The 23,027-nt window shown below is 41.7% G+C and overlaps 2 protein-coding genes and 1 pseudogene across 4 annotated transcripts in view; 2 read left to right on the top strand and 1 right to left on the bottom strand.

Moving 5' to 3' along the window:
• The first annotated feature begins 2,460 nt into the window (after positions 1-2,460).
• LOC111953084 (angiopoietin-related protein 3-like) lies at positions 2,461-3,364 on the top strand (annotated as a pseudogene).
• A 42-nt stretch (positions 3,365-3,406) lies between these two features.
• LOC111953082 (angiopoietin-related protein 4-like) lies at positions 3,407-10,365 on the top strand. The gene is made up of 6 exons (XM_070435105.1): positions 3,407-3,788; positions 3,868-3,958; positions 7,666-7,779; positions 7,972-8,089; positions 8,180-8,417; positions 8,531-10,365. The coding sequence occupies exons 1-5, from the start codon at positions 3,657-3,659 to the stop codon at positions 8,256-8,258; spliced, it is 534 nt and encodes a 177-aa protein (XP_070291206.1). The 5' UTR covers positions 3,407-3,656; the 3' UTR covers positions 8,259-8,417; positions 8,531-10,365.
• A 2,374-nt stretch (positions 10,366-12,739) lies between these two features.
• Positions 12,740-23,027, bottom strand: part of LOC111952629 (dipeptidyl peptidase 9) — a 28,322-nt gene continuing 18,034 nt past the window's right edge. For all 3 annotated transcript variants that reach the window (XM_023971498.2, XM_023971497.2, XM_023971499.2), the window contains 11 exons: positions 22,489-22,666; positions 22,003-22,162; positions 21,607-21,686; positions 21,258-21,410; positions 20,992-21,127; positions 16,016-16,161; positions 15,715-15,861; positions 15,223-15,375; positions 14,739-14,881; positions 14,274-14,385; positions 12,740-13,940 (listed from right to left, as the gene is read on the bottom strand). In XM_023971498.2, the coding sequence (XP_023827266.1) occupies positions 13,848-13,940; positions 14,274-14,385; positions 14,739-14,881; positions 15,223-15,375; positions 15,715-15,861; positions 16,016-16,161; positions 20,992-21,127; positions 21,258-21,410; positions 21,607-21,686; positions 22,003-22,162; positions 22,489-22,666 (1,501 nt within the window). In that variant the 3' untranslated portion in view covers positions 12,740-13,847. The remainder of the gene's footprint in view (positions 13,941-14,273; positions 14,386-14,738; positions 14,882-15,222; positions 15,376-15,714; positions 15,862-16,015; positions 16,162-20,991; positions 21,128-21,257; positions 21,411-21,606; positions 21,687-22,002; positions 22,163-22,488; positions 22,667-23,027) is intronic.

The raw sequence follows: 23,027 nt of genomic DNA, 5'->3' as shown, positions 1-23,027 counted from the left end.
TAAGCTGGTATGGTTACACATGGTCTGCGGTTGTGAGGCCGGTTGGCCGTACTTCTCTAAAACAACGTTGGAGGTAGAAAAATGAACATTAAGTTCTCTGGCAACAGCTCTGGTGGACATTCCTACAGTCGGCATGCCAATTGTACACTCCCTCAAAACTTGAGACATCTGTGGCATTTTAGAGTTGCCTTTTATTGTCCCCCAGCACAAGGTGCACCGGTGTAATGATCATGCTGTTTAATCAGCTTCTTGATATGCCACACCTGTCAGGTGGATGGATTATCTTGGCAAAGGAGAAATGCTTTGAGAAACTAACAGGGATTCAAAACACATTTGTGAACAACATTTGAGAGAAATCTGCTTTTCGTGTGTACAGAAATTCTGGGATCTTTTATTTCAGCTCATGAAACATAAGACCAACACTTTACATGTGCATTTATATTTTTGTCCAGTATAGTTTGGATGACTTGACTTAAAAACATTTTGTAATATGCAAAACATACAATTTGCAAACATATTCAGATTTACATAATAGTTTGTGTGAAGTTTTTTTTTACTATGAAATATTATTTTTTTACTATGAAATTATTCAAACTTGTAGAAGCAATTGTTTTTACTGGGTCAGGAAAAGCGTAGGTTCATCTAATTACAACTAAGTTGCATCACAAAGTTGACCATTGTGTTCTGGTGTGCATTAAAAAAAAACACTTCCTGGACACTAGTGGACTAGAGGTCAACAACCACAGTATCCTGACCTACAGTATCCTAGCAATACAAGGTGACGTGCAGGATGGCAGTCCAGGATATGTAATTTTATATATATATATATATATATATAAAAAAAAAAATTTTTTACTTTCTTCTTGGACATAAATGACTAAAATGACTAAAATCACCCACAGAGGCATATGTGATCATATCCCAATGTAATCAATGTTTGAAATTACTCTGTTTTTTTCAAATATGTATATCTGTTTAGAATTCTTTCGGTGAATTTTCAGCGCACAAATAATTTATAACTATGTTCCGGCCCGACCACCCAGTCAAGGTAAAAAAAAAAATTGGCTGAATGGAATAGGGGACCCCTGCTTTAAAGTTTCCCTCAGATAGTTTTGGAAAAACTCTTAGGATGCTTATTATGTTGCATAAACATAGATGCTTTTTTATTCCCCACAGGAACTTTTCTGGTTTCAATACAGCACTATGTTCTCTTCAGTCTCTTGTTCGAAACAATGGTTTCTAGTCAATATAACCTTGACTATGTGTCATAACCTAGCTTGTGAAAAAGGTTATGCAACTTGTGTACAACCGAAGATGCTGTCAAAATGCTACCATTCACTGACATATGGAACGTAAGCATCATATTAATTTTAATTAGCCAACTACATAAATACACAGTAATATGTATAAAACCATTTCATAAAAGTACTTCAAGTAAAATTCTTAGTCAAAAGTACCATTGATGGAACAGAAAAACATAGTATTAATTAAATAAATATCCTCACAAATGTTTGGCATAGTGGATCTATCAAAACAAACTTGAGTGTCTAATGCAAGTCAAATGCTGTCACCACTTGTTTCATCAAATTGATATTCCCCAAAATACCACTATTCTCTGAGCCTGAACTTTCCCCTAATTCACACTGCCTCTGTTTGAATCAGCTTTCCACAACACATAATGATGATCACGACTGTCCTGCTAGCTAGACACTTGAGTGCACCAGAATAACAGGATCTAATAGGATAGGCTATATCTATGTTGTGCAACACTGCTAAACAAACAATAATGAATGTGAAACATAATTTAGTTTAACAGCAACTTCCTTTAGAGATGAGACAATTACGGAGGTGAAAACTAACTTCCTTAAAAGGAAAATCAAGATAGATAAACACATCATCTCACATCTTCTTTCCCAAAATACTTTCAGCAATAAACATTTTTGTTGAATATGGCCCAGAGATTGGGAGGTTGGGAAAATGGGACCTGATGAGTCTCTGCTTGGCACTCAGCATTGAGATAGATTGACGGTAAAGTCCTGAGATAGAATAGCATCCTATCCAGGGGGTGTACTTGTACATCAAGCTGCCTCAGGCTACTGAAACTCATTTGAGCCGTTCTGGATCACACAAGCCAAAGCTAGTTACTTTATTTTTTATAACGTCACATAATGCATACTGGTCCTGTCAATAATGTACTATGAGGGTGTATTATGTATATTTTTTGTTCAATAGGAGGTAAAGTTTGATTGATATATCAAAGTTGCACAGACAGCTTATTGCTCATCAAGGTGCATGTTCCCTAAAAGAATGTGACTAGAGTGACAATGGAGAGTTAGACTTTGCTTGCTACACCCCTACTACCCGAGGAGCATCCAATCAGAACTGCCTAGTATCCGCAGCATGTGACCAACAGGATATATAAACCTCTGAGGCTGTATAACAGAAGAAAGAACAAGACTTCTCCAGCTGAGCTGAACCAAGATCAGCATTGTCGCTTCGACCAAAGACACTAGTGAAAACAAAATATGAAGCCAACACTGGCATTCCTACTGCTGTTAGCAGCCATCTTGGTCCATATGGTGACCAGTTTCTCATTTGGGAGAGACAGGGCTCAGTACGCCTCCTGGGATGACGTGAACGTGGTGGCCCACCGGCTTCTTCAGCTGGGCCAGGGCCTCAAAGAACACGTTGAGAAAACCAAGAGCCAGATGAGAGACATCTCCATCAAGCTGAAAGCCTTCAATGGCACAGTGGCCAACTTGGGCAGGGAGACCAAGAGCCTGTAGGAGGGTGGAGAGGCACTGAAGACCAGAGCCCAGGAGATGGTGGTGAACATGTCTGCTGAGGTGCATGCGAGTGCTGAGGAGCTGAGGGCAGAGCGCCAGAGAATCCACACCAGGATGGACAGGCTAGAAGAGCGGGTGGATGGAATGCAGCAAGGACGGGGGCTGAAGCTGAACAACAGCAGTAACAACCGCAGTGATGATGCCAACTTCATCCAGGTAAGAGAATAATCTGCCACTTTTTCCACAATGCACTGTGGGTGATATCTAAAATATTATCGGGGAGTAAATCTTCCATTACTTAATTAAAATGATTAATAACATGCTAAACAGAATAAAACAAAAACGTGTTGACTCACATCATAGGGTTCCAATACATGTTTTTTTAAATACTTTTTTGTATTTTAATATTTTCAAATAATGTGGGCCAAATAAACTAATTCTATGGAAGTATTTTAAAGATGTTTCAAATACTTTCCTATAAATAGCCTACTATTTGAAAGTATTTTCAAAAACGGAATTCAAATACAGTACCAAACAGACTTGATTCATATGCATGAGAGTATTTTTATATTTCTATAAATACTGTGTATTTGAGTAATTTCAAAGTGTATTTCCAACTACATTCTAATTCCTAGTTGTTTTTTTAAAGATTGAAATACTTTCAAATGTCTTTGGAAGTCATTGAAGTACCCTAAATAGTATTTGAACCCAGGTTTCACTAACATTGACAGTTTGATCTTGTGATGGACAGTGAAGTTATACAAGTCAAGCTTCAATATACTGCAATTACAGAAAGTACATCCGTGTCCCACATTATGAATATAGTCGGAAGAAGAGATTGTGAACAACGAAAAACAGAAAACAGATCTCATGTGTCACTTCTTTCCTCAACGGTTACTGGAGGCACAGAATAAACGGATAGATTACCTGGTGGACAGAATAAGGCAACAGCAGGACAAACTGGAGAAACAGAACATGCACCTACAGGCACTCCAGGGCGAGGTATGTACTGTACAATAACCCCTATTGTGTGTAGGTGTGTGTACAATATCTGATGGTACATGTTTGTCTTTTCCCTCAGGTTAAACAGAGGAGAGTGAAGTCTGTTGTAAGGCGGAAACATCAGGAAATATCAATGAAGGATTACACTAAAGGAGACGCTTCTCTAACTGGTAAGCCTAATACATCCTAATAGAATATGGACATTGAATTACCGCTAGTCAATTTCGTTGAATTTCCAAAACTCCAATTCACACTACCTATTCTTCAACACAAAACCTTTTCTCCAGTTTGTCAAAAGCCAGACCATATCCCTCTGAGTTCCTCTTCTACACCATCCTGAACTGTTACAGCTGTTGAAAGGGAGGAGAACGCTACAAAAGCTGAAAAACACTACAGTCGTGGCCAAAAGTTTTGAGAATGACAAATATTAATTTCCACAAAGTTTGCTGTTTCAGTGTCTTTAGATATTTTTGTCAGATGTTACTATGGAATACTGAAGTATAATTACAAGCATTTCATAAGTGTCAAAGGCTTTTATTGACAATTACATGAAGTTGGTGCAAAGAGTCAATATTTGCAGTGTTGACCCTTCTTTTTCAAGACCTCTGCAATCTGCTCTGGCATGCTGTCAATTAACTTCTGGGCCACATCCTGACTGATGGCAGCCCATTCTTGCATAATCAATGCTTGGAATTTGTCAGAATTTGTGGGTTTTTGTTTGTCTACCCATCTCTTGAGGATTGACCACAAGTTCTCAATGGGATTAAGGTCTGGGGAGTTTCCTGGCCATGGACACAACATAGATGTTTTGTTCCCCGAGCCACTTAGTTATCACTTTTGCCTTATGGCAAGGTGCTCCATCATGCTGGAAAAGGCATTGTTCGTCACCAAACTGTTCCTGGATGGTTGGGAGAAGTTGCTCTCGGAGGATGTGTTGGTACCATTCTTTATTCATGGCTGTGTTCTTAGGCAAAATTATGAGTGAGCCCACTCCCTTGGCTGAGAAGCAACCCCACACATGAATGGTCTCAGGATGCTTTACTGTTGGCATGACACAGGACTGATGGTAGCGCTCACCTTGTCTTCTCCGGACAAGCTTTTTTCCGGATGCCCCAAACAATCGGAAAGGGGATTCATCAGAGAAAATGACTTTACCCCAGTCCTCAGCAGTCCAATCCCTGTACCGTTTGTAGAATATCAGTCTGTCCCTGATGTTGTCCTGGAGAGAAGTGGCTTCTTTGCTGCCCTTCTTGACACCAGGCCATCCTCCAAAAGTCTTCGCCTCACTGTGTGTGCAGATACACTCACACCTGCCTGCTGCCATTCCTGAGCAAGCTCTGTACTGGTGGTGCCCCGATCCCGCAGCTGAATCAACTTCAGGAAACGGTCCTGGCGCTTGCTGGACTTTCTTGGGCTCCCTGAAGCCTTCTTCACAACAATTGAACCGCTCTCCTTGAAGTTCTTAATGATCCGATAAATGGTTGATTTAGGTGCAATCTTACTGGCAGCAATATCCTTGCCTGTGAAGCCCTTTTTTTGCAAAGCAATGATGACGGCACGTGTTTCCTTGCAGGTAACCATGGTTGACAGAGGAAGAACAATGATTCCAAGCACCACCCTCCTTTTGAAGCTTCCAGTCTGTTATTCGAATTCAATCAGCATGACAGAGTGATCTCCAGCCTTGTCCTCGTCAACACTCACACCTGTGTTAATGAGAGAATCACTGACATGATGTCAGCTGGTCCTTTTGTGGCAGGGCTGAAATGCAGTGGACATTTTTGGGGGGGATTCAGTTCATTTGCATGGCAAAGAGGGACTTTGCAATTAATTGCAATTCCTCTGATCACTCTTCATAACAATTCTGGAGCATATGCAAATTGCCATCATACAAACTGAAACTGTGAAAATTTATATTTGTGTCATTCTCAATACTGTCGTGGCCACGACAGTAGACATCTATCTTTCAGTCCTTTGTATATAGTCATTGATAAACATGTGCATTGCCCTAGACCAGGAATACCCAAAGTGGGGTACGTGCAATGCCGTCTGGGGTAGCAAGAAAAATATTTTTTTCTTTTTTTATTTCTTCACATTTTCTAACAGCCCATTTATATTTTCCAACGGGGCTATACATTTGGGTGAGGTTCTATCCCCCCTCGCAGAGTAGCCTTGTTTCACTGCCAATTTTTTTTTTACCATCTAGTATTCAGCGAAATAACAACAATAAAAAAGGTAAAAAAGCCTAGTCAAATAACATCCAATCACATTAACCGTTACTCTCTCGCGGGAATTCCACTAACGGTTCGTGTGTAGCCAAACGTAGCTGCTACTCATTCCGTTTGCTCGAAAATGGATTAACGGTTAAGAAAAGGGCCTGCGTCCATAGAGCCACATACCAGCTCTACTGGTAGTACTGCTACTACCAGCAGTACTACACCTGCACCTGCAGACAACATAAGTTGTTCTATTTCCACGAGCAGATCCAATGCTAGCATCAGTAATTCTACATTTGTTGTTAGCCCAGCTAGCATGGACACTGACAGTTGTGAATCTGATGCAGCCGAAGAGCTACTGCCCCCTTACCCGGGAAAGCACCGAGCAACAGACAGGGAAGTTGAACCATCAAAGAAGCTCAAATATGAGGAGAACTACATTGATTTGGGGTTCACTTATATTGGGAGTAGTGTCTTTCCTCAGTACTTTTGCACATATAACACACTGTGGCTATCGCACAACTCGATGAAACCTTCACTTTTGTGCAGATTTTTTAAAACAAAGCATGCCAATTTGAAAAATAAGCCACAGGAGTTTGAGCGAGAATTAAGACTACGTTTGAGTAGTAAGACATGGATAAAAGCAACAGATAACATTAATAGGAAGGGGCTAGAAGCGTCTTATAATGGTGAGCTACCGAGTAGCTAGGACAGGCAAGCACCATAATATTGTGGAGGACTTTATTCTTCCTGGTGCCGCAGATATGGCTGGTACAATGCTGGGGTAAAAGGCCCAAAAAACTATGCAGACAATGACTCCATCAAACAACACTGTTTCACGACGCATCATGGCAGGCGATGTTTTGAAACAATTACTGCTTCGCATACAAGCCAGTGAATTTTATGCGTTACACTAAATACAGGCACAGACTGTGTGTGGAAAATGATTTAAGACTGAGACTCTCCAATACAACCCAACATTGCAGAGTTATGTGCATCTTTTCAAGCACACCCTTCTCATTAACCTGTGGTGAGTTATTCACAATTCTTGATGAACAAATAAGGTTTTGTGTGTAAGATGGTTAAATACAGAGCAAAATTATTGATTATTATTGTTTGTGCCCTGGTCCCAACTTTGTCACTTCCCACAAGCCGGGTTGTGACAAAAACTCACACTCATTCTTATGTTTAATAAATGTATCGTATAGTGTGTGTGTGGCAGGTGTAACAGTATTGCTTCCGTCACTCTCCTCGCCCCGAACCAAGGACCCTCTGCACACATCAACAACAGTCACCCACGAAGCATCGTTACCCAGCGCTCCACAAAAGCCACGGCCCTTGCAGAGCAAGGGGAACAACTACTTCAGGTCTCAGAGCGAGTGACGTCACCGACTGAAACGCTATTAGCGCACACCACCGCTAACTAGCTAGCCATTTCACATCGGTTACACAGGCTTACAATGATGGTTAAAAAAATATATTTAAAAAATCAGAGTGCGCTGACCCTGGTGCTAGAGGGGGTACGCAGCTGGAGGTTGAATGTTTGGAGGGGTACGGGACTATAAAAAGTTTGTGAACCACTGCCCTAGACCATTATACAAGTTGCCACCGAATAGGTTTAATGAATGGTTACTGATCAACGTGTATCATTTTTGTTGTTTCAGAGTTGGCCACGGACTGCCATGAGTTGTTCCTGAAAGGGGAGAGAAATAATGGAGTGTACGCCATCCGGCCTCGCAACTCTCAGCCCTTTGACGTCTTCTGTGAAATGACTGCTGGTGAGTGAAAGGGAAACAAAATCGCCTTGTTCTTGGTTGCTCTAAACTTCTATATCGCCATTGGCTGGAATTTGTCCTTGCGGATACAGGCTTCTCCAAGAAAAGTTGCTTTGCACAGAAAACCCCATCGGCTGTGGAACAATTGGAACATTACTTGGCTAATTCCTTCTCTTCCCGTCTTTTCTTTTACAGAAGGTGGATGGACGGTCATCCAACGACGGCAAGATGGATCCCAAAATTTCAATCAATTATGGGAGGCCTATCAAAAAGGCTTTGGCAGCCTGAATGGTGTTATTTCATTAGAGCAAATGTATATGGAAACCCTTTCAATACAGCCAATATTTATGTTTAAATAATGCACACGTTCATGTGAATAATCCGGATTCTAATTCTCTTTTAGGCGAGTTTTGGCTGGGACTGGACAATATCCACACTCTGACCAAACAGGAAGAGCTCACACTGCTGGTGGAGCTGTCTGATTGGATGGGAGACGCTCAGTCTGTGCAGTATACATTCCGATTGGATGGAGAAGAGAGTAACTACACCCTTAACCACCGGGCCCTCAGGTCTGTCCTTCTCCACTATTGACAGAGACAACGATCTTAACACAGACGTCAACTGTGCCAAGCAACTCTCAGGTATTTTAGTGCTTCTTGAACATTTTACTCTAAAAATTGCCAATTTTTTTTTTACCTTACTGAACTTTTTATCTAAAAGTATGTCCTCTAACAAGTGTCTTGTTTCCTCATAGGTGGCTGGTGGTTCAGCAACTGCGGCCAATCCAACCTGAATGGCAAGTACCCTAGAAAACCCAACATACTTCAAAGACAACAGCAAAGGAAGGAACTGATATTTTGGAAGACCACTGTATTGAAGATTGCCCCAGCTACAGTGGATCACGGTTATTATTAGACCTTCAGTATAAAAATAGTATACAAAAAGTGTACAATATTGAGCCTGTGAGTTTAAGAACTTATTTCCCACCGTCAACAAGATGTTAGCAGAATTACCATGAATTTTGTTGTTCATAACATCTGCTTTTGTGTAGCAATCTTGCAAGAACATCCCATTCACATTGGATCAATGTCATATTTCACTCTCAGTGGACACTAGTTCAGTCACATCGCCTGATACATTGTAGCACTTTACACCCTTTGGAAGGGTCCAACTGTTTATTTTAGTTGTTATACTTTGTCTGTCGAATGTGAGAAACTCAACGTCATATTGTCACTTCTATACTTCCAATAGTAATATATTGTACATTAATATCCATTAAAAAAATTATTTGAATGTAACTACTTCAAACAAAATATCTTAAAGAAATGTAAAAGTGACAGTTATATTTGCAATGTTTGATTGTTTGGGTGAAATGAGTCCTTAAATCTACTATGACTTATTTTGTCTGGATCCTGCAGGTTTATAGGTTGTACTCAAGATGGCACAAAGAATAATAAAAAATACCGCTCCCCTTGTGAAATAAACGACGATACAACCGCTTCCCTTAAAATTACAGACAGATACAACCACAACCAAGCTTAGTATTCCCCAAGTTATAAATTAAGGGTTATCATGTCTCATTTGCATAAATGGCCAATGCCCCATAGAAACAGAACACAGTGCATAGAACATAAATTACAGACATCCTTACAATAAAGACATAAGAATTCCAGCGGTTGTTTTTGTACCATATGGCTGATAACCGAGTTACAGAGCATTCGGAAAGTATTCAGACCCCTTGACTTTTTCCGCATTTTGTCACGATACAGCCTTATTCTTTTTTTTTACCCCCTTTTTCATGATATCCAATTGCCATCTTGTCTCATCTCTGCAACTCCTCAACAGGCTCAGGAGAGGCGAAGGTCGAGTCACGCGTTTCCCAAAACATGAACTGCCACCCGCTTGCTTAACCTGGATGTTACCCACACAAAAAAAGTATGAAACAAATCAAAATATATTTTGTATTTGAGATTCTTGAAAGTAGCCACCCTTTTCCTTGATGACAGCTTTGCACACTCTTGGCATTCTCTCAACCAGCTTCATGAGGTAGTCACCTGGAATGCATTTCAATGCTCTTAAGGATCAGACCCTTTTTAAAATTTTCGCCTAAAATAACATACCCAAATCTAACTGCTTGTAGCTCAGGACCTGAAGCAAGGATATGCATATTCTTGATACTATTTGAAAGGAAACACTGAAGTTTGTGGAAATGTGAAATTGATGTAAGAGAATATAACATTAGATCTGGTAAAAGATAATACAAAGAAAAGAACATGCGTGTGTCATCTTTGAAATGCAAGAGAAAAGCTATGCATTAGTCCAGGTTAGGCACGATTCTGGCCACTAGATGGCAGCAGTGTATGTGCAAACTTGTAGAGTGATCCAATGAACCATTGTATTTCTGTTCAAAATGATGTATCAAGACTGCCCAAAATTGCCAACTGGTTTATTGATACATTTTCAAGTTCATAACTGTGCACTCTCCTCAAACAATAGCATGGTATTCTTTCACTGAAATAGCTACTCTAAATTGGACAGTGCAGTTAGATTAACAAGAATTTTAATAAAGCTTTCTGCCCATATCAGATATGTCTATGTCCTGGGAAATTCTCTTGTTACTTACAACCTCTTGCTAATCCCATAAGCCTATGTTAGCTCAACAGACCCGCAGGGGGACACACACACACCGATCCTGTATTAACAGGTGTGCCTTGTAAAAAGTTAATTTGTGGGATTTATTTCCTTCTTAATGCATTTGAGCCAATTTATTTTGTGGCAAGGTAGGGGTGGTATACAGAAGATAGCCCTATTTGGTAAAAGACCAAATTCATATTATGGCAAGAACAGCTGAAATAAGCAAAGAGAAAGGACAGACCATTACTTTAAGACATGGTCAGTCTATAGGGAAAATTTCAAGAACTTTGAAAGTTTCTTCAAGTGCAGTTGCAAAAACCATCAAGCGCTATGATGAAACGGTCTCTCATGAGGACTGCCACAGGGAAGGAAGATCCAGAGTTACCTCTGCTGCAGAGGATAAGTTCATTAGAGTTACCAGCCTCAGATATTGCAGCCCAAATAAATGCTTCACAGAGTTCAAGTAAGACACATCTCAACATCAACTATTCAGAGGAGACTGCTTCATTGTCAAATTTCTGCAAAGAAGCCACTACTAAAGGACACCAATAAGAAGAAGTGACTTGATAGGGCCAAGAAACACGAGCAATGGACATTAGACCGGTGGAAATCTGTCCTTTGATCTGATGAGTCCAAATTTGAGATTTGATTCCAACTGCCGTGTCTTAGAGACACACAGAGTAGGTGAACGGATGATCTCTGCATGTGTCCCACCGTGAAGCATGGAGGATGAGGTGTGATGGTGTTTTGCTGGTGACACTGATTTATTTTGAATTCAAGGCACACTTAACCAGCATGGCAACCACAGAATTCTGCTGTGATACGCTATCCTATCTGGTTTGCGCTTAGTGGGACAATCATTTGTTTTTCAACAGGACACTGACCTAATACGCCTCCAGGCTGTGTAAGGGCTATTTGACCAAGGAGAGGGATGGAGTGCTGCATCAGATGACCTGGCCTCCACAATCACCCGACCTCAATCCAATTGAGATGGTTTGGGATGAGTTGGACTGCAGAGTGAAGGAAAAGCAGCCAACAAGTGCTCAGCATATGTGGGAACCCCTTCAAGACTGTTGGAAAAGCATTCCAGGTGACTACCTCATGAAGCTGGTTGAGCGAATACCAAGTGTGTCCAAAGCTGTCATCAAGGCAAAGGGTGGCTCCTTTGAAGAATATCAATATATTTTGATTTGTTTAACACTTTAGGTTACTACATGATTCCATGTGTTATTTCATAGTTGATGTCTTCACTAATATTCTCCAATGCAGAAAATAGTAAAAAATAAAGAAAAACCCTCGAATGATTAGGTGTGTCGCTTCACAGCTATTTTCAGGTCTCTCCAGAGATGTTTGATCGGGTTAAGTCCGGGCCACTCAGAGACTTGTCCCGAAGCCACTCCTGCGGTGTCTTGGCTGTGTGCCTAGGGTCGTTCTCCTGTTGGAAGGTGAACATTCGCACCAGTCTGATTTCCTGAGCGCTCTGGAGCAGGTTTTCATAAAGGATCTCTCCATTCATATTTCCCTCGATCCCGACTAGTCTCCCAGTCCCTGCTGCTGAAAAACATCCCCACAGCATGATGCTGCCACCACCATGCTGCACCGTAGGGATGGTGCCAGGTTTTCGTCCAGATGTGACCCTTGGCATTCAGGCCAAAGAGTTCAATCTTGGTTTCATCAGATCAGAGAATCTTGTTTCTCATGGTTTGAGAATCCTTTAGGTGCCTTTTGGCAAACTCCAAGCGGGCTGTCATGTGCCTTTTACTGAGGACTGGCTTCTGTCTGGCCACTCTACCATTAAGGTCTAATTGTTGGAGTGCTGCAGAGACGGTTGTCCTTCTGGAAGGTTCTACCATCTCCACAGAGGCACTCTGGAGCTCTGTCAGTGACCATTGGGTCTTGGTCAGCTACCTGACCAAGGCCCTTCTCCTCCGATTGCTCAGTTTGGCCAGGTGGCCAGCTCTAGGAAGAGTCTTGGTGGTTCCAAACCTCTTCCATTTAAAAATGATGGTGGCCACTGTGTTCTTGGGGACTTTCAATGCTGCAGAAATGTTTTCGTACCATTCCACAGATCTGTGCCTTGACACAATCTTGTCTTGGAGCTCTACGGACAATTCCTTCGACATCATGGCTTGGCTTTTGCTCTGACATGCACTGTCAACTGTGGGACCTTATATAGACAGGTGTGTGCCTTTCCAAATCATGTCCAATCAATTGAATTTACCACAGGTGGACTCCAATCAAGTTGTAGAAACATCTCAAGGATGATCAATGGAAACATGATGCACCTGAGCTCAATTTCGAGTCTCATAGCAAAGGGTCTGAATACTAATGTAAATAAGGTAACTGTTTATTTTGAATAAATTATCAAAAATGTCTAAAAACCAATTTTCCCTTTGTCATTATGGGGTATTGTGTGTCGACTGATGAGGGGAAAAAAATAAATAATCAATTTTAGAATAAGGCTGTAATGTTAAAAATGTGAAGGTCTGAATACTTTCCGAATGCACTGTACATGTGAGCCTATTGATACATTTAACATTGCGATTGAGATGAAAGTCAGTGAAAGTTTTCAAAAGCTAAAGAAGCCTGCGTCTTCTGAGGCGACAAGCTGAGCAAAGACTTGATCACTACAGTGAAATGGCATTGGAGATAGTAGTCTTAATGACTTACTACATTTAGACACTCGTTATAAAATAAGAATTCCTTTTTATTTTAATACACACTTAAAATACCAGTTGCAGGTAGTGTGTAAATTCCGTCCTCAGCGGCCACGCCATTTGGCTCACCACACAACACTGTAATCCACCATGACTTACAACAGCACAGTCCAAAGTATGAACAAACAAAACACTTACATTTTAGTCATTTGCAGACGCTCTTATCCAGAGCGACTAAAAGTAGTCCATATATTTTCATACTGGTCCCCCTTGCTAACAGGGTGTGGCACAAAAATCCCAAATAAAAACAGAAAATCACTCCAAGATGCTAACAAGCTCTTTTTCTCAAAATGCTCAATGTTTGTTCTATATTTTCTACTTCTCTCCTTCTCTGCAGTCATTGTCCAGTTAAAAACTGACAGGTGACAACCCTCTGCTCTCAGCGTGGGAAGGGGTTGGTAGCATGGGAGGGCTTCTCCAGGCTGTTATAAAAAATCTCGTTTTTTAAGAGTGGTGTGAGGGATCGGATGCAAATGGCAGATGATGGGGCACACAGTGTGTTTATCACAGGTGGCACCTTAATTGGGGAGGACCAGCTCATAGTAATGGATGGAACGGTTTCAAATACATCAGACATGTTTGATACCATTCCATTCACTCCATTCCAGCTATTATGACCAGTCTGCCACTCACCAGCCTCCTGTGGTATATGTGAAGGGGCATGGTAACATTGGGCAATGGGGGGGGGGGGCAGGGGCTCTGTTCATTCAACTGCAGCCCTCAGAGGTACTGCTGGAGGAAGTGCAGCAGCATAATCTCATAGTGCTCTCCAGACTCTGGGCAGCGGATGCTGTGTCTCTCGTTGGGGTAGATCTGAAGAGATGGAGACAAAGGAACAAATGGAGGAAAGAGAGCTTTCTTTCCCCAGAAAGGAAGCACCCATCTTCCTCATTTATAAAATGTTTATTTTAATGTGCTCTGAAAAGAGGCCTTGAAAAATAAATGAGTCCCACACTTTTCTTCTTTGTAGCGAATGCATTTGTTTTCAGCAACATATCAGCTAAAGCCTGGGAAAAGGTTCCACTGCACATATTCAATTCTCTCATCATCGCTCGCCATTTTATACAATGAAGTTGAATGAACACTGTATTGTAGGTCTGTGTAAGATGGGGTACATGTACACAACTAAACCCACTGCCCTCCTACCTGTAGCTGATACGGCTTCCCCGCACGGATCAGTTGAGACACCAGGAAGTTGGTGTGGAAAAAGTGCACATTCTCGTCAAGGAATCCATGTAATATAAGTAACCGGTTAGGCCTGGGTAGGAAAACAAAATATAAAAGATTATCTCTAGAAAAGTTTTAAAAAACACATTTTTAATTTCCCCTCGCATCAGAACTTATCCTGGTCCCAGATCTGTTCGTTATGTATAGCCAACTCCTATGGTCATTGTCATAAGAGTTGCCTATACAGTACAAACAGATCTGGGATCAGGCTAATTGAGACATACATTCCAAGCAAGTCTGTCCCATCAGGACCATATCAAAAACAAGTGATGAACAGTATTGCAGGACAGCTGCACTTTGGAGTCTCTTTACTGCTGCCTTTACTTATTGCCTGTGAAGCACCCTGAGGTTGACAGTAAACGGTAATGAATGGTGATGACTCACTCGCTGGGCAGCTTGTCTACGTGCAAGGCAACAGAGCCGGCTTCGTATCCCTGCTGGTTGTTCTCAGGTAGGTCCATGTAGCGCTCCGTGTAACCGGTGTCATAGGCCATCCACACCGTCACAGGTGCACCCGCTATGGCCACCTGGACCATACAAGGACAGCTCAAATCAACCAGGCTTTTAAATTAATGCTAAAATGGCTTCATTTTAACTGATTCAGAGTGAACAGTAACCATATGTACAGTACAACTAGTCAAGACTTTGGAGCGTTAAATTCAGTTTTAGAGTCAATATTTTGAGCTTGTTGACTTAAACCAGGGCTGGGCCACATTACTACCCCTTCATGGTTCAAAGCCATAGAACTACACAGCCTGCCGTCACAATTCATTTCTTACACAGAACGCATGTCAGGTGAAGTTGTGACATAGTCCAAAAGAATAATCCCCTAACATTCTTCAGCGGAGACTTCGAACTTTCCTCTCACCTTGAAGACATTGGGCCTGTGGACAAGGCCCATGAGGGAGAGGAAGCCGCCGTAAGACCAGCCGTGGATGGCCACGCGACTCAGGTCCACAAAAGTGTACTTTTCAGCCACGTACTGCAGCCCCTCCACCTGGTCCTCGATCTCCACCTGGCCCTGAGAACAGCAGACGGGGAAAGGAATGTCACGACTGGCATGAAGGCAAACAGGAGAACACTTTTTTAAACATAGTACATCCCCATTTCACTATCTGGACTGGTCCAATAAGAATGCCCTTTTTGCTACATTGTGCCTTACTGAACACAACTCTGGTAATAAAGATCGATCACAAACTGGCAATGCAAAAATCTAATTTTTTCAATACCTCAGTGTTTCCCCTAAATTAATTTAGCAGTAGCGCACTGCAAAAAAATTAAACGCTGCTGATAAAGAACCTAGGTGAAAGACTGACACCTACAACACTTGTGTATGGTTAGTAGAGTAGTTACTGTTTACCATTTTGTTTTTCAGAGCCCCCTCGAACTTGAGGCCTCTCTGACAGGAGCCTCTCCCGTCAATGACCACGACGGCGTAGCCTAGTGACGCTAGCGTATTCAGCCTCAGGTACTTCACTCCTTTGTATGTGTTATTTACTAACTGCACCTGGAGCACACAACCCCCCCCCCCTCAACATTAAAAACATTTGAGATAAAACCTTTAACATTATCTTTTTTTTATTTTATATAACTAGCCTTGAAATCCAAACGGTCACAAACAAGACTATATTACAGAATTTAAAAAAATGTATTGAACAAACCTGGGGGCCTCCATACACAAAGAGGATTGTAGGGTGCTTCCTGCCAGGAACCAAGTTGTGTGGTTTGTACAACATGCCGTAGAGGTGGAACCCTGAATTCCCTGGGAAAGTAAAGATCTCTGGTGGGATGTAATCTCCTGGGCGCCCTGAGACATAACATTAACACCAATATGAAGTCAAATGCATATCACTATCGAGGTCAACTGTAGATACTATAGCTGTTCATTCCATTGGGTTATTATTGCAAGGGCCGATTCTATTGATGTGACTGCCCTTGGGAAAGTGACTCATTCAACTATAAATAAGCAACATTGAATTTGCAGGGCCATTCTGTAGTCTCAACATGTGAGTTAAGTGTGATGGCGACAGAGTGCTTATGGTAACACAGTTCATTGATACAGTCATGTTTTGTAGTCAGGTGAAAAGCCAACAGAAGATTTCAATGCAGTGATGGGGGGATACTTACATATTACAATATTATTTTGGACGATATTATAAAATCGATATTTTCACACACACACAGAAAATATTCAGACCCCTTGACTTTTCCCACATTGTTAATTTAGCCGTATTCTAAAATTGATTAAATAGTTCCCCCCCTCAATCTACACACAATACTACATAATGACAAAACAGGTTTAGACATTTTTGCAAATGTATAAAAATTTAAAAAAATATTAAAACCTCGGAAATACCACATTTACATAAGAATTCAGACCCTTTACTAAGTACTTTGTTGAAGCACCTTTGGCAGCGATTACAGCATCGAGTCTTCTTGGCCCCTTTTCTCTCAATTTCCGCCTGAATGACATGCCCAAAGTAAACTGCCTGTTGCTCAGGCCCTGAAGCCAAGATATGCATATAATTGGTACCATTGGAAAGAAAACATTTCTACAAACTTCAAAGTGTTAAAATAATGTAGGAAAATATAACACAATAGATATGGTAGGAGAAAATCCAAAGAAAAACCAACCAGAATATTTTTGAGAGAGAGACCATCCTCTTACAATGGCAAGTATAAGGTCACACTGAATATTAGCTTCCACAGGGTGTCAGTCTATTTTCAAGGTTTCAGGCTTGTAACTTCAAAAACGGATAAGAAATAACAGTTTTAGTAGAAGGACAGTCTTGGAAATTCATGTTTGCGCACGCCATGAAGACATTACGCACCTGCTAAAATTTGCTTCCTATTGAACATACTTCTTTCCATAAGAAATATTAAAGTTTGATTACATTTTAGGGTATGAGGAGTAAATAGAAACTTATTTTGACTTGTTGAAACAAAGTTTAGGGGTAGATTTTTGGATTCCTTTCTCTGCAAGTTGAATGGGTGGACTACTCAAATCGATGGCGCCCACTTAACTGACTTTTTGGGATATAAAGAAGGATTTTATCTAACAAAACGACACTACATGTTATAGATGGGACCCTTTGGATGACAAATCAGACGAAGATTTTCAAAAAGTAAGTGAATATTTAAATCGCTATTTGTGAATTTATGAAACCTGTGGCGGTGAGAAAATATTTTGATGTGGGGCGCCGCCCTCAGACAATCGCATGGCATGTTTCGCTGTAATAGCTACTGTAAATCAGACAGTGCAGTTAGATCAACAAGAATTTAAGCTTTCAAACGATATGACTCTTATGAACCTAAATGCTTAATATCCATAATTTTTATGATTATTTATTTTAATTGCTCCCACCAGTTTCACTGGAAGTTGTCCCGCTAGCTGGAGGCCTAGCCCTAAAAGGTTAGCCTTATTCTAAAATGGATTCAAATGTCTTCCCCCCCTCAATCTACACACAATACCCTATAATGACAAAGCAAAGCAAAAACAGGTTAGACATTTTTGCAAATGTATTCAAAGAATATATACAAATAAATAAATGGAAACATCACATTTACATAAGCATTCAGACCCTTTACTAAGTGCTTTGTTGAAGCACCATTGGCAGCGATTACAGCATCGAGTCTTCTTGGGTATGACGCTACAAGCTTGGCCCACCTGTAATTGGGGAGTTTCTCCCATTCTTCTCTGCAGATCCTCTCCATCTCTGTCTGGTTGGATGGGGAGCATTGCTGCACAGCTATTTTCAGGTCTCTCCAGAGATGTTAGATTGGGTTCAAGTCCAGGCTCTGGCTAGGCCACTCAAGAATATTCAGAGACTTGTCCCTGAAGCCACTTCTGTGTTGTCTTGGCTGTGTGCTTAGGGTCATTGTCCTGTTGGAAGGTAAACCTTCGCCCCAGTCTGAGGTCCTGAGCACTGTGGAGCAGGTTTTCATCAAGGATCTCTGTATTTGCTCCGCTCATCTTTTCCTCAATCTGACTAGTCTCCCAGTCCCTGCTGCTGACGAACATTCCCACAGCATGATGCTGCCACCACCATGCTTATTTGCTTGACAATCACCGGCTGACTAAATTTTGTGACCGCCACAGACCTAGCAACCACCATGCTTCACCGTAGGGATGGTGCCAGGTTTCCTCCAGACGTGACGCTTGGCATTCAGGCCAAAGAGTTCAATCTTGGTTTCATCAGACCAGAGAATCTTGTTTCTCATGGTCTGAGGGTCTTGAGGTGCCTTTGGCAAACTCCAAGCGGGCTGTCATGTGCCTTTTACTGAGGACTGGCTTCAGTCTGGACACTATACCATAAAGGCCTGATTGGTAGGGTGCTGCAGAGATGGGATAATCTTCCAGAAGGACAACCATCTCCACAGAGGAACTCTGGAGCTCTGTCAGCATGACCATCGGGCTCTTGGTCACCTCCCTGACCAAGACTCTTCTCCCCCAATTGCTCAGTTTGGGCGGGGCGTTCAGCACTAGGAAGAGTCTTTGTGGTTCCAAACTTCTTCCACTTAAGAATGGAGGCCACTGTGTTCTTGGGGACCTTCAATGCTGCAGAAATGTTTTGGTACCCTTCACCAGATCTGTGCATCGACACAATCCTGTCTCGAAGCTATATGGTCAATTCCTTTGACCTCATTGCCTGGTTTTCACTCTGAAATAAAAGGTGGGACCTTATATAGAAAGGTGTGTTAGGACACCTACTCATTTAAGGGTTTTTCTTTTTACTATTTTAAAATAATAGTGAGGACATCAAAACTATGAAATAACACATATGGAATCATGTAGTAAGCAAAAAAGTGTTAACAAATCAAAATATATTCTATATTTGAGATTCTTCAAAGTAGCCACACTTTGCCTTGATAACAGCTTTGCACACTCCTGGCATTCTCAACCAGCTTCACCTGGAATGCTTTTCCAATAGTCTTGAAGGAGTTCCCACATACGCAGAGCACTTGTTGGCTGCTTTTCCTTCACTCTGTGGGGTCAAACTCCTCCCAAACCATCTCAATTGGGTTCAGGTCGGGTGACTAGATGCCAAGTTCACTGATGCAGCACTCCATCACTCTCCTTATTGGGCAAATAGCCCTTACACAGCCTGGAGGTGTGTTGGGTTATTATCATGTTGAAAAACAAATGATAGTCCCACTAAGCGCAAACCAGATGGGATGGCGTATTGCTGCAGACTACTGTGGTAGCCATGCTGGTTAAGTGTGCCTTGAATTGTAAATAAATCACCAACAATGTCACCAGCAAAGCACCCCCACACCACCTCCTCCATGCTTCACGGTGGGAACCACACATGCAGAAATCATCCGTTCACCTACTCTGCGTCTCACAAAGACACAGTGGTTGGAATCAAAAAACTCAAATTTGGACTATTCAGACCAAAGGACACATTTCCACCAGTCTAATGTCCATTGCTCGTGTTTCTTGGCCCAAGCAAGTCACTTCGTATTATTGGTGTCCTTTAGTAGTGGTTTCTTTGCAGCAATTCAACCATGAAGGCCTGATTCACGCAGTCTCCTCTGAACAGTTGATGAATCAGATGCGTCTGCTACTTGAACTCTGTGAAGCATTTATTTGGGCTGCAATTACTGAGGCTGGTAACTCTAATGAACGTATCCTCTGCAGCAGAGGTAACTCTGGGTCTTCCTTTCCTGTGTCAGTCCTCATGATAGCCAGTTTCAACATAGCGCTTGTTGGTTTTTGTGACTGCACTTGAAGAAACGTTCAAAGTGCTTGAAATTTTCCAGATTGACTGACCTTCACGTCTTAGAGTAATGAAGGACTGTCGTTTCTCTTTGATTATTTGAGCTGTTCTTGCCATAATATGGACTTGGTCTATTACCAAATAGGGCTATCTTCTGTTTACCATCACTACCTTGTCACAACACTACTGATTGGCTCAAACAAATCAACTTAACAAGGCACACCTGTTAATTGAAATGCATTCCAGGTGACTACCTCAAAGCTGGTTGAGAGAAAGCCAAGAGTGTGCAAAGCTGTCATCAAGGCATAGGTTGGTTACTTGGAAAAATCTCAAAATGTAAAATATATTTAGATTTGTTTAGCACTTTTTTGGTTACTACATGATTCCATATGTGATATTTCATAGTTGATGTCTTCACTATTATTCTACAATGTAGACAATAGTAAAACATAAAGAAAAAGCCTGGAATGAGTAGGTGTGTCCAAACTTTGTACTGGTAGACTGTGTGGTGTATGTATGTATGTATGTATGTATGTATGTATGTATGTATGTATGTATGTATGTATGTATGTATGTATGTATGTATGTATGTATGTATGTATGTGTGTTTGTATACACATACATACACACACGCCGGTATTTTTCATCCTATAGCTTGTTCTCCATCTTTTTAAATAGTGAGCCAACATATTTTCAGCACTTTTATTTCCATAACTGATCAAACTAATTTTCTCATGCTCTCTCGTCTCTCTGCAGCAGACATATCGTGAGCAATATGTTTGCAGCACTAAAATCGCAATAAAATTGCAGCATTGAATCGCAATACATATCGTATCGGCACCCAAGTATCGTTATAATATCGTACCGTGAGGTCCCTGGCAATTCCCAACCCTAACTGACCCCCCTTTCTTACTCACCTGTGGCCTCCATCATGCTAGCCCAGAACTCAGGCTCTTTGTGCAGTGGGTCACTCTCTGGGCCCATCAGCTTGTAGATGTGGACGCAGGGAGGTGTGCTGACATTACTGTAATGGCTGACAAACATGTCAAAATTCTACAGAAAGAGAGAGCAGAAACATAAGAACAGGTGAGGTCAACTAAATCTTCAAAAAGCTAAAACCTCCAAGCTTAATTTCAAGGAAAAAAGAACATGCCAGAGCTTGTCGCTAAGGTAATGTACCTACCTGGCTTACGGAGCAGCTGTGGGAGAAGCCTGGCTTGGTCAGCCTGACCATGTCCCCCGGGGAGTCGTAGCTCACAGTGTATAGGTGATGCTCCAGGGGTGTGTCCCGCGTGCCTTGGAAGTACACCAGCTGGGTAGCCTCGTTCACCCAGATCTGAGTTGGGAGGGAGGGGAGACAATGAATGGGATGTTTACCTTATGCACATCACCTTTCTACTGTGATAGCTGATGAGCGGTGACAAAGGGCTGTGGCACAAAAGAAAATGGGGTGATTTCCATGCTCCCCACCTTAAAATGTTAAAACCCTTTAGGTGTTCATTTTAGATAAGAGGTGTGTGTCTAGGGCTTACCTTGGAGCCATGTCTGGCCAACACCTCCCACTCCCCACTGGTTAATGTCACCTCTTCCTTAATCGGGCACTTAAAGTCCTCTGAAAGGAAAAACCAGTAGACTAAATGAGTTGACCACAGGTGGCTGGAGGCACCTTAACTGCAGAGGATGTGCTCATAGTAATGGCTGGAACGGAATAAATGGAATGGTATCAAACAAACCAAACACGTGGTTTCCATGCATTTGATACCCATTCCATTCCAGACATTATTATCAGCCGTCCTCCCCTCAGCAGCCTTCTATGGAGTTGACCTCCCAATACATTATCAGAAATAGATTTGGGAAGGTGCACCTCTATTCACATCTTTACCATTAATCCATAAATCAAACAGAGTATAAACAGTGTATTCTGCTACCCTCTGTCTGCATGTAGTCTCTGGTCCACTGGTAGCAGCCCTGTTGTAACAGCGTGGTGACTTTGTACAAATGGCAAAAGCCAGTTTTGGACTCGTTCGCCCAGAGGAAGGTGATCTCATCATCGTTTGTTTGAATGAAAGGATAAAATATGTCATGGACCTGAAACAAAGAAAAAGCCCTGACATAACATGAGCCCTAGAAGAAAGAGCATTTGCTGATTTTAAAAGGTTAAGACTAAATCTTTTCATTTTAAAATGTATAATTGGAAGAGAATTTCAACTAAACATTCATGTGACTACAAATTAACCAATAAAAACTACAGTACAAGTAACAGCCATATCAAACAAAGGCATGCAACAACAACTTCGTGCAAATAAGGGCACTGCAAGCAGTACGGATGATTTCTATTACATTTCGAGTTCCATGCTTAGATCTCAAGTCAAAATCTAGGCCTTAGAGCCGAAGCCAGAGTTATTTTAACTCACGTTGATCCAGATGTCGGTGATCTCCTCGTAGATGATGAAGGGGTGGACCCCCTCTGGCACAGCCTCCACACTCTCCTCCCGTTGGGCCTGGTCCTGGGTTACAGGGATGAATAGGGCCGGGGGGAGCAGGACCAACTGGAGCCTCTGTTGACTCCTGTCCAGCAGTACCGCCCATGCACTGCACAGAGGAATAGTGGGTTGTCAGGGTCAAATAATTAGCTGGCTAATGTTGCTAAATAGCCTCATGAATTTCATATTTCCTAGTTGATGTAGAGAAAGACGGCCTTGAAATTGAAAGGGTATATATACTATTTTAATTAAATGAAAAATAATTTGTTACAGTATATCTGAAGTTCAAATCAAAGTTAATGTAGCTGGCTAACTTTTTGGTCATGCTCTGGCTAACTTTTTGGTCATGCTCTGTGATATACCCCTCTGGAGAGAAGAGATAGGTGCTGTTCAACAGATAATCAGCCCGCATAACCAGCCCGCATTAAGATTGATTGGCTATTGGTTTCTGGATGCGGTGACGTTTGCCT

The sequence above is a fragment of the Salvelinus sp. IW2-2015 genome, linkage group LG26 (assembly GCF_002910315.2).
Source record: "Salvelinus sp. IW2-2015 linkage group LG26, ASM291031v2, whole genome shotgun sequence".
NCBI classification, from domain to species: domain Eukaryota; kingdom Metazoa; phylum Chordata; class Actinopteri; order Salmoniformes; family Salmonidae; genus Salvelinus; species Salvelinus sp. IW2-2015.
This window is presented reverse-complemented; position numbering and strand designations above follow the sequence as displayed.

Coding starts and splice junctions, on each gene's coding strand:
- LOC111953082 (XM_070435105.1), top strand. CDS start 3,657: ATGTGTCACTTCTTTCCTCAACGGTTACTGGAGGCACAGAATAAACGG. Junction 3,959..7,665: donor AGGAGACGCTTCTCTAACTG/GTAAGCCTAATA, acceptor TTGTTGTTTCAG/AGTTGGCCACGGACTGCCAT. Junction 7,780..7,971: donor CTTCTGTGAAATGACTGCTG/GTGAGTGAAAGG, acceptor TTTCTTTTACAG/AAGGTGGATGGACGGTCATC.